Below are 16,504 nucleotides of genomic sequence, written 5' to 3'. Positions count from 1 at the left end.
TCATCTTTATCCCACAAAGCATGTCAACTGTGAAGCATATCTAAGCATTATTTTAGAGTTAAGACATGAATGATAATTGTTACTATAAAAGGGTCAATCATTCTATACCTGTTAATCTCGTCGACATTGATGGCACATACGGACTTCCGTCAATTTTCTGGAAGAAAAAGTGAACATATTGCGTCGATTATCCTGGATTCTCAAATATGCTTCATAATATTTTTTAATTCTCGCAACTGCGATGCCACATTCCTTGCATGTCGTGTTACGATGTTGATGTCGTAAAATATCCAAGCAGACTGTGACAATATCAACAACCAACAAAGGCCTAAGGTAACCATTTTCGTAACAATGCATCATGCACGACTATCAGAAGAATGCCCTCGATTTGGTATCGTACGGCGTATGATTCCTAAGCAACAATCATGTTGCATTGTGTTGGAGTAAACTAGAAAGCGGTATTTGCGCTAGAACTGAAAAAAATGGAATACCTCAAACTGTTGAATGTACGGCTGACAATCCCACATCTGCTCTTCGCATATCACCATGATGGCTTCCTTCAGCCTTTTCCATTCATATTTACTACGACGATCACCTAAATCGGGGAAAAGAAAGACAAGCCACCAGAAGTAATTCAGACAATTTTTAAAAATTTCTATTGACATGAAGATTGCTAAGGAAGTAAGTCTTGCTGGTACAAATCTCCCATTTAATCATTGTCTAGAGTGAAATGTAATCACCACTAACACAAATTATCGAAGGAATAAGACAACCGTGGAAACAAAATCTTAAAATCTTATCACTATGAAGAAACTACGCCAATTAGTAGACGGTGAATGTTATCTCTACTGGAGGTTTAATTGCCGACCTAGTTCTGCAGTGTGATCCAGGCTCTGTTTGTAGTACTTCATGGCCAATGTGGGGTCCCCGTTGTCTTTACTCAACTTCCCGAGGAAGTACAAACAGTCGGCAATGTCAGGGTGGCTATGGACACAAGACATGAAATCTGCATAAAAACCCAAGATGTATTGATTGATAGTAGATCGAGAATGATGCGATATTCATTACGTAAAATTTATATTTTCTTCCAAACTAAACTAACATCTTCACAATAATTCATTCCTGATCCTTTAGACAAAGCACAAAGACTAGCAAAGCTGGACCTCTGAGAAAAGCGATTAAGATTCAGCCTCCACCAGGCTTTCCTACGGGGGTACGGGGATCGTAGAATTCGGCAAAACCCGGGAAATTGGCCTGGGGAGTCAGTCCACGCTTAGGTGCACGTTTCCCCTCGACGCCGACCAACTCCTCTGGTAGCAAAACTCCCCAAAATTTTTCTCCCTATACTAGCCAGCGTAGTCAGTCTGGTAGAGACTAGCTAAGATTTACAGAGTCTAATCAATTCATTCGTTCATTCATTTATTCACAGCAGGAGTATAGCTCTTGCATTTGAAATATACCTATTTATTGAAATTATAAATAACGTAAATGTTTTCAAGTTACAACCTCGCTTGCGGTATTCACGTTATGACTAAACTGTATATTCACAACCATGATCGTAGCATAGCAGAAAGTACCTGTCATAGATGCTTTCCAAGATTTTTTGTGCTCTTCGTACACGACTGATTGCTTCGTCCGGTTCCTTTAATGCCTCGTGGCATCGGGCAATGTTGTATTGCAAAAGTCCACTGTTGTGTTGCTTCTGTAGTAGTATATTAAAGATGAACACGAAATGACTTTGTCGAGTTCGTAAGTCAAGTGACATTAAAGTTCTTTCTTTAAAAATAGTCTGTCCCAACCTGCTAACTTTTAGGTGATCCGCCTCTTCTTACTACAGTGACAAGCTAGAGCTACCTTTTGTCGCAAGGTGGCGCAGATGCGAGATAAAGTTTGTATCCCCCTAGTTCCAGTTCATGACGCCAGGATTTTCTGATCCAGACAACCTCCCAAGTCCAGCATGTACTATCTGTCTTCTCAGAAAGTCGATCTACTCCAGTCAGGAAGAGGGACGAGGGGGATACAAACTGAGTCACGTTTCTTGTCGCAGCGCCACCTAGTGGCGACAGGAAGGCCGTGTCATTATTGCCATGAGGAAAGTAGCAGAAAGACTATCGAAAGGTTGGCTATAATTTTCCTTTGGTTTCGTATGAAAAGTACAAAAACACGACTTGTAGAAACAATTGGTTGCACTAGAAGTTCTTGTTGAATATATATTTGGCGGTCCGGTCCCTTGGCCAATGCCGACGTGATACTGTTTAGTGTTGCACATATAATCGTACCTTACAATACCAACCTCAAGTTTCATGGCTTTGGCGAGTTCTTCAGCGGTGCAAAATGTCTCTAGTGCTTTGCGGAAGTACTGTTTGGCTTCTTTGGCATTTGAGAATTGCCAGCCGATGTCGAGGTTAACAACACCGATGTTCATCAGATATGTGGCACAGTCAAAGTGGTTATCTTCTCCTGCGACAGACATAAATCGGTAATGGTTCATAAGTGACAGACATGCACATACTGATATTTTTTTTTTTTTTCTTTATTGAAATACGTGTAAAAATACAAAATGAACGGACGAGGACAAAGTGACGGCGGACTCAAGTTACATTCAACTTATATTAACGCCGCCACTTATACAAGAATTGAAAATAATAAATTATACAGGACAATAATAAATAGATAATTACATATGTATGAACAGTGAGCGTGAGTCGATCTCCCTTACTGGAGTAGAAAACTAAAACAAAGAAATTATACTTGAATCTAAAAACGGTTTGTTGTTGCAATGTACATATGTGTTGCTTCTATAATTCTGCAATTGACATTGAAGGAGCAGAAAGAACTACCTTGTAAGATCAACATTTCTTTGGCATTATTTGCAAGACTGTGAAAATCAAGTATATGTACAAGTAACCCAGAGAGTTTGCCGATGAGAACTGAGCGCTGGTAATTATAGGTAGGGCAGTGCAAAAGGTAGTGTGAAATCGTTTCGTATGGACACCCGCAGCTGCAGGCTGGGCTTGACACAAGACCCCGCGTGAAAAGACTATAATTCAAGCTGCAGGTGCCCATACGAAGTCGTGAAATGAGAATGCAAGAGTGTCGAGACCCGAAGTTAAAATGGCTGAATTTGGGAGGGCGTATCGTTTTAAAAAGATGTTCTCGAAATTTCGAGAAATCGAGTGTACGAAGAGTTAAGTCCAAGTTGTTCCAAGCAGTGATGGAATAAGGAGTAAAGGACTTTCCAAAGCGGTCAGTCGAAAATCTAATAGGTCTCAAGTTTCTGCTGTTTCTCAAATCGTAATTACATATCACCGTAATTGCATAAGGAAGTAAAGTGGTAAGGTATTCACGAGTCAGTCCGTTAACAATATTGTGAAATAGTAATAGGCGGTGAATATGACGCCTGTCGGACAATGACTCCCAGCCGAGTTCTTTACGAGTGGCAGAATATGATGACCCTTTTATTGCACCGGTCACAATGAGGGAACAGTGATACTGAATTCTTTCGACGAGATTTGATTCCTCAATTGTGCACCCGTGCCAAACAATGTCAGCATATTCTAACAAAGAACGTATAAAGGACTTGTATATTTTTACTGATATTTGACTCTTGGTGAGAGCAACTCGACACGGAAGGTGACTAGCTGCTGCCACCATTTGCGCCCTTCGTTTTCGCACAGCCTCACATGCACCCTCACTAGGCGTTTTGCTACATTAGCGACGAACTTCAGCCATGAGTCTTGATGTCAACCGATTTTAAGGTCGACATGCAGAGGGTCGAGCGTATTTGTCGTCCACAAATCGACCCTGCCACATTGAACGAGGCTCGGGTGTTTCGAGTCCTGAGCCTTGTTTAATTGTTAGCTTTGTTTCGAGTCCTGAGCCTTGTTTAATTGTTAGCTTTGGCCTGCTACCGATAGTCACTAAACCCTTTCTGAATGTTGGCGGGGTAGCAAATTTTCCCAGGGTCTGTTCAATGCATAATTGGCAATCAGTGAGAAGCAACGACACTTATCAATACATGAAAATTGTATATAAAAACCTTACCGACAGCACTGGTTATTATGTCATATGCCTTTTGATGCATGGCCAGGCTTTTCTGAAGCATCTCCAGGTATGCTGGCCCCCTCCACATGTTCTTGGCCTGGTTGTGATGAGCAAATCCCAGAGAGTTCATCACCCGAGCATGCAGGACGTGGTTGCCGGCAATCTTCACCTGAAAACATGGAATCACAGATTCACACACCCACAAAGGCCTACCTCACAATACCTACCCGGGGCCCGGCCAGGCTGTTTGCGGAAACGAAAAACTTATGCCGATACATGTGCACAAGGCATGATGTTGAATTATCGGTTGTCCGTTTTGTGTTTTTGTTGTCTTCTATATCGTACTTTTCGTTCCTCAAAACTGCCCGGCTTGGGTCTTACCTTTCAGTAGCATCTACATGTAGATGAACGTATACGTACCTTCGACAGGATCTCCAGAGCTTGATCAAGCTGACGGACATTCCGTCTGTAGTCGTCACGAAGACTGAAGTAGATACCTACAAGGGCAGGAAAAATACATTCAGTTTCTACATACATTTCCGGACCGAGTCATACCAAATACGTTTTAAAAGGGAAAATACTGTTCCTCTGCTTAGCAGTCTATACGTATGGGTAAGAGTCTATGGCAGTTGAAAACACAATATTTGTAGTGGAATAGCCCACGTGTTGTAAGCAAAGGTGGTGTGAGTATCTAAGAAACATACTCGCTAGTGGACACTGCTCTACACACCATGTTGTGTGTGTAACACAATGCCACCATCAGATATGCGCATGTCCATGTATCTAAAGTCCGGAAAAAATTCAAGATGTATTCTGTTTCCCTATTCCCTATTTTGTTGTATGAAGTTGACAATACAAAGTCACAGCAATTTTTGTGATGTCCATAAAAGTTAATGTATATAGCATTATTCGATGTTATGGCTATAGCATATACGATTACCTGATACATAGTGGTATCTTGCAAAACTCAGTTGGACGGAGTCATCTCCCCTATCTGGCCTGGCCTCCAGTGCCTTCCGTGCCTCCTCCAGACGATCCCAGGCCTCCTGGTGCATGTTTACTTGGAGGTATGTCTCTGCCAACCAACACAGCATCTCCGCGTAGATCTGTGTGTTCTGAAAGACATTTTGTTTATTACTTCAATGCACAACGCATGAAACATCGAGTACATCGAGGACAACTTTGAGACAAGGGCATTTGTCAACATTCCATCAATTCATTCTATTGCCTTAACGTTGTTTTAAATCAGATTTTAGAGAATATGGGACATAACAAACAGCCACCCTTACCTGTTTTTCTGACCGTTCTGCTTGACCTGTGTAAAAAGTGATTCTTTCGTTCACTACCATCATCTGCTCGAGTAAGATGTGGACTGCGCTCCTGTCAGCAACCTCCTCAGCTTGAACGTCCATTAACCAAGTATGACTGTCATCCCTCTCCTTTCGCCTCCTGTGTTAAGCACACGTGAAATTTCGATAGTTTTACCCAGCTTCTGCTTATCAGTAAATGAATTCTTAAAATTGAACAATTTTCCTCGTTAAAAAAAACTTGAAGGTAATGAGTTAAAACGTTTGCTAGTGCTTTTGTATTAGTTGCACATTCAACACTAACATTATGAGACGGTGAAATGTGAACAACACTGTTATCCCTGTACCATTCTACCACAATAATGTATCAATTGCACCTCTTACCACTCATAGTCGTCCTGGGTCTCTTTTTGTATCAGTGAAAGGAAGTGATTGAAGTTGTCGACATCTCTGCTGTATGAGGCGAGGGCATTTCGTATGTTTCCCTGCATGTTCTGTGCAACTGCCGTCAGTCTTTCCTCGTACAGCTTCAATGGAATGAAAAAAAAGAGAATTCCAACGATTTAGAAAAACTCGTATAACAAAGCTGCAAGTTATATGTGATTCTTATTCCAAGAGTATGGAACTATGTAAATTTTGCAGGTACCAACAGAGACAAACACTTGGGGTGTACTGTGTATTTTAAGTGAAGAATATGCATACGATTTTTAGAATCGAGAAACACTTCTAGTTATCCCATCACTGATTTAAACATACAATGTCATCCATGCATCTTGGCAGTTAAAGAAATAAAATTATTCTTAGAATGCAAAAGGCATGGGTTTTTCTTTTTATGTTTACGAGCACTTACTTTTTGGAACCTGTACTTAGATGCAGCCATTTCCTGGACAGTGACGACGTCGCTGTCAAAGGTGGACACGAAATTCCGTACCACATCGTGTGTGTCATACCGAGGAGCTCCATCGGTGCTGTGCAACCTGTGGCTGGAGTACACAAAAATAAACGCTCTACTATAGATCTTTCCATTCTCTGTGTCATTATCGTTATGTTGCAGTCATAATTATAGAATTCCGATATTGGAAAACGTGCACCAACGGTAACATCTAATTTTACCGTTGCAGCTACAAAGGATGTTTGTTTTCAAAGTGAGTGCTGGTCTGGAGTGACACACACCTGGTCTGGAGTGACACTTGAAACGGCCGAAAATTCATGCGTGCGCGGATGTCATCCATTCAAATCAACATTGCCTAATGCATTATGTTGATTTGGCTACAAGGTTGATAAAAGCTCCTTGGTTGCAGATGTAATGTATTCCTGCATGTAGTGAGTTGCTTTATATTTTTAAAGATATATTTCTTTGGTCATAATCCACCTACTTTCCCGCTTTGATAAGACTGCGGGTCCTCAGCTCCCTAAGATGGCCCCATACTTGGTACAGCTGGTCAGGCTTCCCGCTGATAATACAGGCAGATTCAACAGTGAAAGGCCCGGCAAAGACGGAGACCAACTTCAGTGTGGCCAGCAGCTCTCTGCTCAAAGTGCTGACTACGTCGGTCAGGAAACCACGAATGTCTCCGATCTCCTGAAAATGTATGATGGAAAGATATCTTTCTAACCAGTAACGGAGAAATGCTAGGAAAATCGTATGAATACATAAAGGGATCCTGGGGTTTTCGAGGCGCCATTCTTTATTGACATTCTCTAAGTATGTTTAAAGATGACCACCTTGGACGCAGGGTACATAATTGCCAAAACATCAAAGCATCAAGTAGAAGCGGCCAAATTCTGACAAAAAAATGCTACATTGTGTCTATGGGACGGGGACGATACCGACTCCCAACCATCTTTTGCCTCGTCACGCTTCCGGGGGGTCACATGTTCTGAGCTATCTTGAAGAAGGCCAGAAGACTGGTCGAAAAAAATGATACGACTTATCTTTTATCCTGTAAAACACTTATACCCTGTTCCATGACTAAGTATACATATTACATATTAGTTTTACCGTTAGATTCTCCAGCTGTTTTATCATCTCTGCCGGTCGCAGATGGTCCTTCCGAATGGCGCCACAGGCTATTCTGATGGCAAGCGGCCAGCCTTTACACCTATGTGGCAAAATGATATTGATATTATGTTGTGTACTGTATTATGCAGTAATGCATGTGGATAATGAGAATACGTGAAGAAGTAGGCTTGAAAAGGGAATTGTGTGTTTACGTCGACGAAGGTTAGACATCCAGGTAGTGATAACATTTCTTCATGTATACATGTTGTATATTGCAAGTGTGCTATAAAGATAATATTGGTACAAGAAGTATTTGCTGAGCAGTGCAACATAAATCCTTAGAATCCACCAAACTTTTATGGGTTACCCGCTTGTTGTGTCACGTCATCCATAATTTTGTATAGTAATATCGAGCGCTAAAGTTTAGCAGATTACATTTTTCTGAATGCTGGCAGGTTATACTTTCTGAATTTTATTTTACCTCTATTCTATTGCGGACAATATGTTTCAAAACAAAAATACGCCGCGACAGTTATGTTGCATATAGCACTAAATATCTCCGTATGAAACGTCAGGTTTTGGTAAACTTATGATATTTAAACTACGAGTACGTCAGAATATATAGAAATGCATATGGTAGTTTTGTAACTTCTTCGACTGAAGTCCAAAGCACTCCTTATCTAACCCACCTTTTACAGACTTCACGGGCCTCCTCCTTTGTGATATTGCTCTTCCCCGCAAGTCTCCTCACCAGGTCTGTGCCATCGTGGTCTGCCAGTTCCTCCAAGTTGACTATGGTCGCTTCCAATGATGGGACGTCACCCAGGCCTGGTCCGCTCATAACGGAGGATCGTGATGTCACGATGACGTGAACCTACACATCAGATTATCATTAATTCATTGTGAATGTTCGTATTTTGCTACGTTAACAGAAGTTGTCCTTGACACAGTGAAACTGAAAATGAAGTCTATACCGATAGCTTTGCCTGTATCGGCAAGGTCATATTCATCGAAGGCCGCCGCACGATTTGATTCCGTAGACTTTTCAAGCAGGCTGTGAAAAACCAACCAATCGCACATAAAGGATAAATCCTTTTCCATGATTACAAGCCAGTGGAACGACTATACCAAAAATGCCATAAGTTTGCGATATGACGAATGTAACCGGGCCCTAAAACAACGTGTGACGCCTGGTGTACGTTTTCTCTGTAAAGCCTTGTACCAAAAAAATGATTACATGGATGACATGCTCTGAGAACATACAAACTGATGCGAGTGTGCAAATAAAAAACGTTTTGCCAAAATATTACCTTCATTGTGAAATCTAAGTGGTCAAGAAGGTTGAACAAATGACTAAACACACAGAATGTAGTAACCAAACGATAGATTTTTCATTTTTGGTCTTTTACATCTTCTTTTACTTTGTATCAGATATTTTCGGCACATATGTGCTCATTACCTGCATGTATGCAGGTATGGTTTTCACGGGCGTGGGAAAATTTGGAAGCTGGGGATTTAGGGCGCTGTATCTCGAGAACGGATGGTGCGAGCACGACGATTTTTGGTACGTGGGTTGGGGGTGGTGGCTTGACACTCAGGTTTGATTTTGGGCCTCCTGGCGCTTGAACTTGACATTGCAGGTGGCATTTTTGGTGTTTTGGGGGCACTTTTGGCGCTGTGTGTCCGGAACGATACACACCATTGCGACGATTTTTGGTGCATGTGTGGGAAGTTGTTGCCTGTTGCCTAGGATTGACTTTGGGCCTTGTCGCGTTTGAACTTGACGCGGCAGGTCGAATTTTGTGTCCGGGAGGGGTATTTCCGGAGTTATATCTTCTGAACGGTTGGTGCGGGCGCGATGATATTTGGCACATGTGTCGGCGGTGGCTGAATAATTCTCAATTTTGATTTTGGCGCCCTTGGTGCTTGAACTTGACATTTTAGGTTACCTTTTGTGCGGGCACGGGGCGTGCGCTGTATCTCCGGAACGCAAGGTGCCATTGTGTTGCTATTTGGTACGTGAGTTGTTGGTGGTGTCCTGGTGGTGAGGTTTGATTTTGGGCCTCCTAGTGCTTGAACTTGATACTGTATAGGTTGACCCTGTTTTGGTGTGGTTGGGGCATCCTCCCAATATCTGCTTGGTTCTGAAAACAGATTACGGTTGGGTGTAGAACCATCATCTGGCCTGGGGCAACCTTCAATGTATCAGGTTACTTTGTATCCCCTATCTTAGTGGCACTGACGGTGTGCCAGATGACGGGAGTGTACCAGATGATATATCTGTTGGTCAGGTATAATTGGAGTTTGCTTATTACTCTTTGTGGTGTTTCTAGAGCTGTATAGTACTGAGTTTAAAGTTCTGGTACAAGTTCCTTTACCCTGTTGGCAATCATGGTTGAACTTGAACTTAAACAGAAGAAGATGCAATTTTCTAATGTGGAGGAGAACTGTATAGAGCGTGGGCATAAGAGAAAGGTATGTGTATGATTTGTCCTGTGTTTCTTTTTGTTTCTTTGGTAATGCCATTTCCAATTCCATACTGTATACAGGTAATTTGTAGTTTTGGGCTAGTCATATTCGCTTGCTTTTTGGGCCTGCTTAATCTATAGTACAGGCAGGGTTAAGTGGTGGAGGCTTAGCTTGGTTCTGTTTTAAATTCAGTATCGTTTGTTGCATTTTGTCGCGGCAAATATATGATGAAATTCCCCTTCTAAGCAACTGCTCATTGGTTTGGGGGGATGTTTGCTGGGTGTTTGCTCTGACTACAACAGCTTCTGAAGTTTTCAAAGCTTCCATTGCCAGCAGCTTGCCATCTATAAATGGGATTGACAAGGACATTGTTCATAGTAAATTATGCTGTTAAATTTGGCTTAGATACTACAGGAGATTTAGATTTGGGTTGGATGGATTGAATGAAAATATCATACCACCCTGGGGACTAACTGTTGCTGCTGCATCATGGGGGCCAGCACTATTCATATTGTCTAATGTCTATGGAACTACTATAAAAGTATCATTGGTGAAATTATGCAAGTAACCTTCCGATGTCAAGTGAATAACACCCCAGAAATAAATCTTTAATGAATATCATTGGAAGAACACAAACCAAGGAGATTTAGCAGCTGCATTAGGTCAGTACATTGAAATAGGAAGATATTAGTACTGAATATATCATGTGACAGAGTAACTACATGTACATGGGCCATCTGAGACAAAAAAAGGTTGCGTCTCAACAACTTCAAGGTACTGTGGTTGGTTACATACTTAAGAAATCCAAAATAAGTAATGTTCATCCATGTCCAAACTTACAAATTCAGAAAATGGAATTTCAGACTTTTGCATGGTGCACAACCAACAGGGTAAAAAGCTCATTTTTCCAACCACGTACTACAGACATTAAGGCAAAAATACACAATAGGTCTACAGAAACCCAATACATTTCATGCAGGCCTGAGGTCTACGAACTCTTGTTTTAATACTGGTTTGTGCGATTTACAGTATGGTCAAAAAAGGTTTCTGGAAATGGATTATAATTAATGCGCGCCGATGATCACATTAACGTCCATGAATTGCCAAGATCGGATGGAGGCGTTGGATACGATACAAGAATTGTTCCACTTGTACCTTTGGATTTTGCTTGTCTTGGACCTTTGCCAGAAAGCCGACGAATCTACGTCGAGACTCCGCCGCCTCTAACAGACTGTCAGCATCATCCAGGACGAGGGAGAAATCTGCAGGTGTGTACATGGCAAAGAGTAGATGCTCACACAGAAATAGGAAACTTCCTCAATCATACCAATTTAACGTAAGAGATCTTTCTATGTTGATGTTGATATCGTAACATCCCTAAATTTGTGTTCATTTACATGTATTTTGTTCATTCTCTAGCTGCAGCCCAGGCTAACTTCGTGGGATCTATCTTTATATGTATTGAATATGTATTTGTATCGGTATGAATTTGTATCTTATACAGTTTGTATCGTTATGCGATTCGGTACCTGCGTTATATGATCATGGTGATTTTTTGTTATAAAGTAGAACTTGTGTGTAAAAAAAAGGCTGAAATGGAGATTAGGAATGAATACCAGATTGACGAAACACGACCAACACTTTAAAGAATAGGAACTTGAGATAAAGATGAATCAAAAAGCCCTACTTTAAAAACAAAATTGAAACACGTTTCTTGGTTTATACAAAAAAGTAGAACACGTGTCTTCAGAGTGCAGAGTGTGCCGTGATTGATGTTTTACCTTCACCGTCACGAGTCCCTATGAGATGCGCCACCGTTGCTTCTACTTGCGTGTTGCCGTCGCCGTTGATCTCAGTGACTCCAAATTCTCGCATGATCAAAGTAAGCATGTTGTCTACACTTGTTACCTAGGCAACATTCAACACCAAACCTTACGTGATTAACCATTTTCGTTTAATACACATCAATCAAACAATTAAACCAACCAGCAAAAAGTTACTGCCATCCATTTTGGGACCTCAATGGTTAGCACCACAACCCCCTGTTGCAAACGAAATAAATAATAGCGTTTTTAATTTACCTTTGCTAAGCTGATGAAAATCTCCCTCCTTCTCTGCTCCATCTGCAGGCATAGATGGTGAGCAAAGGTGGTCTTCCCAACGCCAGGAAACCCGTTGATCCATATGATCTGTAGGATAAGAAGGTCATGTTTCAATATGGATTCAGAAAGCATTGCCCAGGTGTCGGTGTAATAATATGTAGACTTACATGCAATTGTTAGCTTAACACTCATCATTGTTTTGGGCACCTTTGCCTGAAATCTCGATGAAAGCTCCTTGCTGAAACATGCGTTATTTAGCTTGGCAATTCCAGATCACAGGCGGTAAGATTATATCTACTTGTGCCGATCAGCGGATTTATGAAAAACAAGTGGTCACTGACTATGCATGTGTATGTTGACAAGTATAATAATAACTCGATAAATGATACGCAAGGTTCCAGATTGTTCATTAGCAATTGTGTTACGTAATGCATTTTTGTACGAAACAATTTTTTCATCAGTGACTGAGTATTTCAGTTCCTTGATTTATTTTGCATAACGTTAAGTTGATAGCTAGTTTATATGATAAGCCCATTGTAGACTCCTTTACATAAATAAAAACAATAAAAAGCGTTGATTGGAATATGTCCTACTTTCACATGTCCATAGTCCCCTTCAGTGATTCTGTTCTTTAAGTTGTCCATGTCTTTCTCCCTGCCGACAAAGTCTATGTTTTCTTTGGCGTTCTCAATATCCATCTGCAACAAAGCAATTACATGGCAATGTGTGAACACGTTTGAACCGAGGACAACTTGACAAAAGTACTAGCATTTTTGCATCCAAGGCAGGCTTCAGGAGACTACACGTACTAAGTCCCAAAAGGCTCGACTATACACCTGCTACATTGAGGCTTATGTATGTGACATACAGCTGACAATTGACTTACCCGTGAGTATTTATATCACGCTTCCTGTTAATATTGATTTGGAGACTTGTCATTTAGAATTTTATATCTTTGTAATACAAAGTGTACATTAAAATCTTGCGCTTTTTGGAGGTGGTTTTAGATTAGTCTCACGGGTCTCACCAACTCTCACGTCATTAATCTGTTTTAGTTAAGGACAATAAACATAGAGATTACCTCAAAATGGCGTCTGTCGAAATTCTCCAAACCATCAAACATCTTTAATGCATTGGTGACCTTCTCATCGACGTCGTATCCAAGGTAGTTATCTGAGACCATTGAGAAAATTGAGAATTAATTGATAAACATTTTCTACACTTAAACTTCAAGTACAAACCTTTCCATAGAACTCCTACTGTATTTCTCAACAAAATGATGACAGGAGCTACTCTCAAAACGTCGACAGGTATTTTTTTGGTTGGTTGTGTAAAAATGAACTCTAACATCTGATGATTTACCGATTATAACATGCTGAAACTATGAATACTAGTAGATTATAAAGGGATGTTTCATGACTGACCATCGCCAGGACAACGTTGATCAAAGATGTCTCTTTTATTTTGATACTTTGTAAGCAATACATGAACGTCCTCAAGGAAAACTGCTCTTTGGTGTAACACAACAGGTTTTGTACAAGTATGTAGCCTGTGAAGCTACACTAAAAGTGTGTTACACTAAAAGGAGCTGCCGTAAGTGTAACACCCCAGCATCACAGATCGACGATCGACGAGACAGCAGTTGGTTACATTAATCAAACTGAACAATCTGTTACATCTAACCATTGAGCACCTAGATGAATTAAAGCGTTGTTTAAATCTTTCTAGTGAGAATGCCCCTGCTAGAATACTTGATAGCAACAAGTTCCAACCGACAGTATTTAACTAATTTGATCAGATTTGTAATACAAATTAGTATGCACATGTATTGATGATTTTGATATGATTGTCTTACCTGCTTCCAACTGCTTGAAGATCTCCGTTAGATTCGAGAGATTTTCGTACGGAGCCATTTTGTCCTCGCCCTGATCCATGCGGATTTTGTCTTTTACGGTCTGCAGTTAGGGAAAATATTACTTTATCTGTGTCAGTCAAACAAATGAATCATTTCAACTTCAACACAACAGCGTAAAGAATTTGGTTAATGTGTATACAGCCAAATAAATTGAATAGATAAATACATTTAGATAATACATGAAATACTGACAGATCGAATCAACATGAGAGTAAAACTCATAGAAATGAGGACGGCGGTAGGGAAATAATCTTGGTTTTAAAATGAGACCAATTAATTGTTCTTGAACTTGATAAAGAAACACTTCAGAATCTGTGAATCAGCAAGTTGGAGAGCATACCACAATGTAAACATTATAAACGAATCAACTATACAGATTTACTAGTAACTGATCATAATATCACTGACGTCTAGTAACAAACTTTTAGAGAATACATGGGTGCTTATATGAGACAGATATGAAAGAAACGTCGGGAGTTATCTATACGAATAAATTATATTTTAGAGCATAGGGAGAGAAACTGTCATTAACTTAACGTATTATTACGAACCTGGACATCTTTGTCAGTTAGTTCCTGAGATATTTTGAAGATCAGTCTGTGGAGAGGTGTAGTGGCTGCCTGTGTTGTATGCACTGATACCGAGGAACGAGAGGAACGAATATCTGGTTTTTGAGGATCGGCAGCTTCTCCTGTGAGGCAGCAATGCCAACATTTTAACGATTTTTACTATTATAAATATAATGGACTCTGTGTTTGATCTTTTCTTTGTTTATATAACATAACCTTGACTAATTTCCAACCCAGTATTTATATCACAACGTCAGGGACACAATCAGTACTGAAAAAGCGGGGTGCATTGTTCTGTGTTGAGAATATTTACGCTAAGTGTAAACATCTTACCGAATTATCAGTCATCAAACAATTAAATGGCACTCTATTGACACAGCAAGTATTGGGATTTTCGTGTGGTTCTTTACAACAACAGATGCACAAAAGTTAATAGAATGATTTTAAGTCATATAACGTATATCGGTTTATCAACAACTGCAGTTCACACTACAATGCCTAAGGTGATTCCCTAGTGTATTTACGAATTTGCAGACTGTAAGGAACAAATAAGTCCGGCCCGACATTTCGTACCTTTCCTCTCCAGGTATCTCTCCCATCGCCGATAGTCTCTCTCCAGGATTATGACCCTCACGAAGACGTCTTGTCCGACCACTGCCCTCATCTCATCCGTGACGAGTACCTCCGTAAGTTCAGTACTGAGCACGCCGCTCGTGTAGTCATCCCAAAACTCTCGCAAGTAGCCCACCAGGTCAAATGTCAAGTACATCAGCAAACAGCCATCCCTGACTCCTTGTATCCGTGCATAATCTCTCTCAAAACGACGGAGGTATTCCTTACATTTTCTCTCAACCTCCTTCTTTGACATGAATCTTTTTGCTCTTCCTAACATTTTGAGCTCGTCCTTTGTACGTTTTTTCAATCGTTTAATTTTCAGTTCCTTCAGCTTATTTTCGGACGATCCAGACTCAGTAGGCACAGCAGAAGCAGCAACAGGGGAAGGCGGTGGTTGGTCATGTTCACCTGGTGCGTCAATGTCAGGGTATAGAAGTGCCGGCATTGCTGAGAAAACAGATTGCGTGATACTCACATATCCTTAAAAAAAAGGAAGAAATGAAGGAAGGTAGTAAGGGAGGGAGGGAGAGAGAGAAAATGCACAAAAGAAAGGACGAAAGGAAGGAAGAAAGAAAGACAGATTTAACTGAAATCACTACAGAATGGTGCTACCACAATAGTCTTGTAGCATGATAAGGGGATTTTTTTGCATTCAACGATTTTTGTTTGTATACAAACTCGTTGTAAAGTTCACATCTATTATGTACTACCTTATGATTGTAAATAATATTGTATATAATGACGTTTTTATGAAACAACAACATCGACATTCCGCATGCAAACTGAGTTTACTAGTAGCATCGATGCAACTATATATCAAATGCATTCATCCCAGAAGGACATACTGTGAAGGCTACTACCTGATTCTTGATGCTCAGCTTCCCGCTCCCCCCCACCCTTTGTGATGTTTTCTTGTTCAGTTTCGGTACCAGAAGTAACATCCTCCATGGGCGAAGCAGCGGCAGAGGAGGTCAGCTTACTCCTCTTTGTTTCTGACGATTCATGTTTCAATACTGTGGACAGCGCCGATCCAAAGTTAATTAGGGGTTCATGACTCACTTCAAGGTGTATATGGTACAACGCCTGGTTCTTTGCTATAACTAATTTCCAAGCAGATCTTGTGGTGGTTTAAGACAGTAACATAAGCTGGGGAATGAGATTAGCCGGCAGAGGAGTTTTATTTATACCGCAAGGTCTGCTTGGAGATTATGCTATAACCACTTTATAACCTAATTGGTGAATGTACCTCGGGCAGTTCATTAACCCTTAATCATTAAATGGTCGTTACCATCAGTAACATCAACTCTCATAATTATTTATAGTTCTGTGTTTAAACCTTAGACCATACCATTGAAAATGTATTATCATATAGCCAGGCACCACGGACCAATCAGAAGGCCCCGTTCCGCGTTGGTTATGACGCCGTAACACAAAGATTCCCGCCAGCCCGGCGTGTATCGCCTTTCTGATTGGTCAGAATG

General features: G+C 40.7%; 2 protein-coding genes across 2 annotated transcripts in view; both read right to left on the bottom strand.

Moving 5' to 3' along the window:
- Positions 1 to 845: 845 nt before the first annotated feature.
- LOC118408457 lies at positions 846 to 6,231 on the bottom strand. The gene is made up of 8 exons (XM_035809273.1): positions 6,202 to 6,231; positions 5,736 to 5,878; positions 5,334 to 5,493; positions 4,985 to 5,159; positions 4,465 to 4,541; positions 4,045 to 4,213; positions 2,280 to 2,460; positions 846 to 984 (listed from the first exon to the last, which is right to left on the bottom strand). Exons 1-8 carry the CDS (start codon positions 6,229 to 6,231, stop codon positions 846 to 848), a joined length of 1,074 nt encoding a protein of 357 aa, XP_035665166.1.
- A 5,874-nt stretch (positions 6,232 to 12,105) lies between these two features.
- Positions 12,106 to 16,504, bottom strand: part of LOC118408456 — an 8,351-nt gene continuing 3,952 nt past the window's right edge. The window contains exons 5-11 of the mRNA XM_035809272.1: positions 15,884 to 16,036; positions 14,982 to 15,470; positions 14,391 to 14,530; positions 13,780 to 13,879; positions 13,006 to 13,097; positions 12,518 to 12,622; positions 12,106 to 12,162 (exon numbers count right to left, since the gene is read on the bottom strand). Coding sequence (XP_035665165.1) covers positions 12,106 to 12,162; positions 12,518 to 12,622; positions 13,006 to 13,097; positions 13,780 to 13,879; positions 14,391 to 14,530; positions 14,982 to 15,470; positions 15,884 to 16,036 — 1,136 coding nt within the window. The remainder of the gene's footprint in view (positions 12,163 to 12,517; positions 12,623 to 13,005; positions 13,098 to 13,779; positions 13,880 to 14,390; positions 14,531 to 14,981; positions 15,471 to 15,883; positions 16,037 to 16,504) is intronic.

This window comes from Branchiostoma floridae, unplaced genomic scaffold (genome assembly GCF_000003815.2).
Source record: "Branchiostoma floridae strain S238N-H82 unplaced genomic scaffold, Bfl_VNyyK Sc7u5tJ_1588, whole genome shotgun sequence".
NCBI lineage: Eukaryota > Metazoa > Chordata > Leptocardii > Amphioxiformes > Branchiostomatidae > Branchiostoma > Branchiostoma floridae.
This window is presented reverse-complemented; position numbering and strand designations above follow the sequence as displayed.

What these genes read in the sequence shown, in the direction of transcription:
- LOC118408457 (XM_035809273.1), bottom strand. Translation starts at nt 6,231, where the DNA reads ATGGCTGCATCTAAGTACAGGTTCCAAAAA. An exon ending in ACCCAGGACGACTATGAGTG is followed by an intron (nt 5,494 to 5,735) that starts GTAAGAGGTGCA and finishes TGCTTAACACAG; the next exon opens with GAGGCGAAAGGAGAGGGATG. An exon ending in AAGATACCACTATGTATCAG is followed by an intron (nt 4,542 to 4,984) that starts GTAATCGTATAT and finishes CTGCCCTTGTAG; the next exon opens with GTATCTACTTCAGTCTTCGT.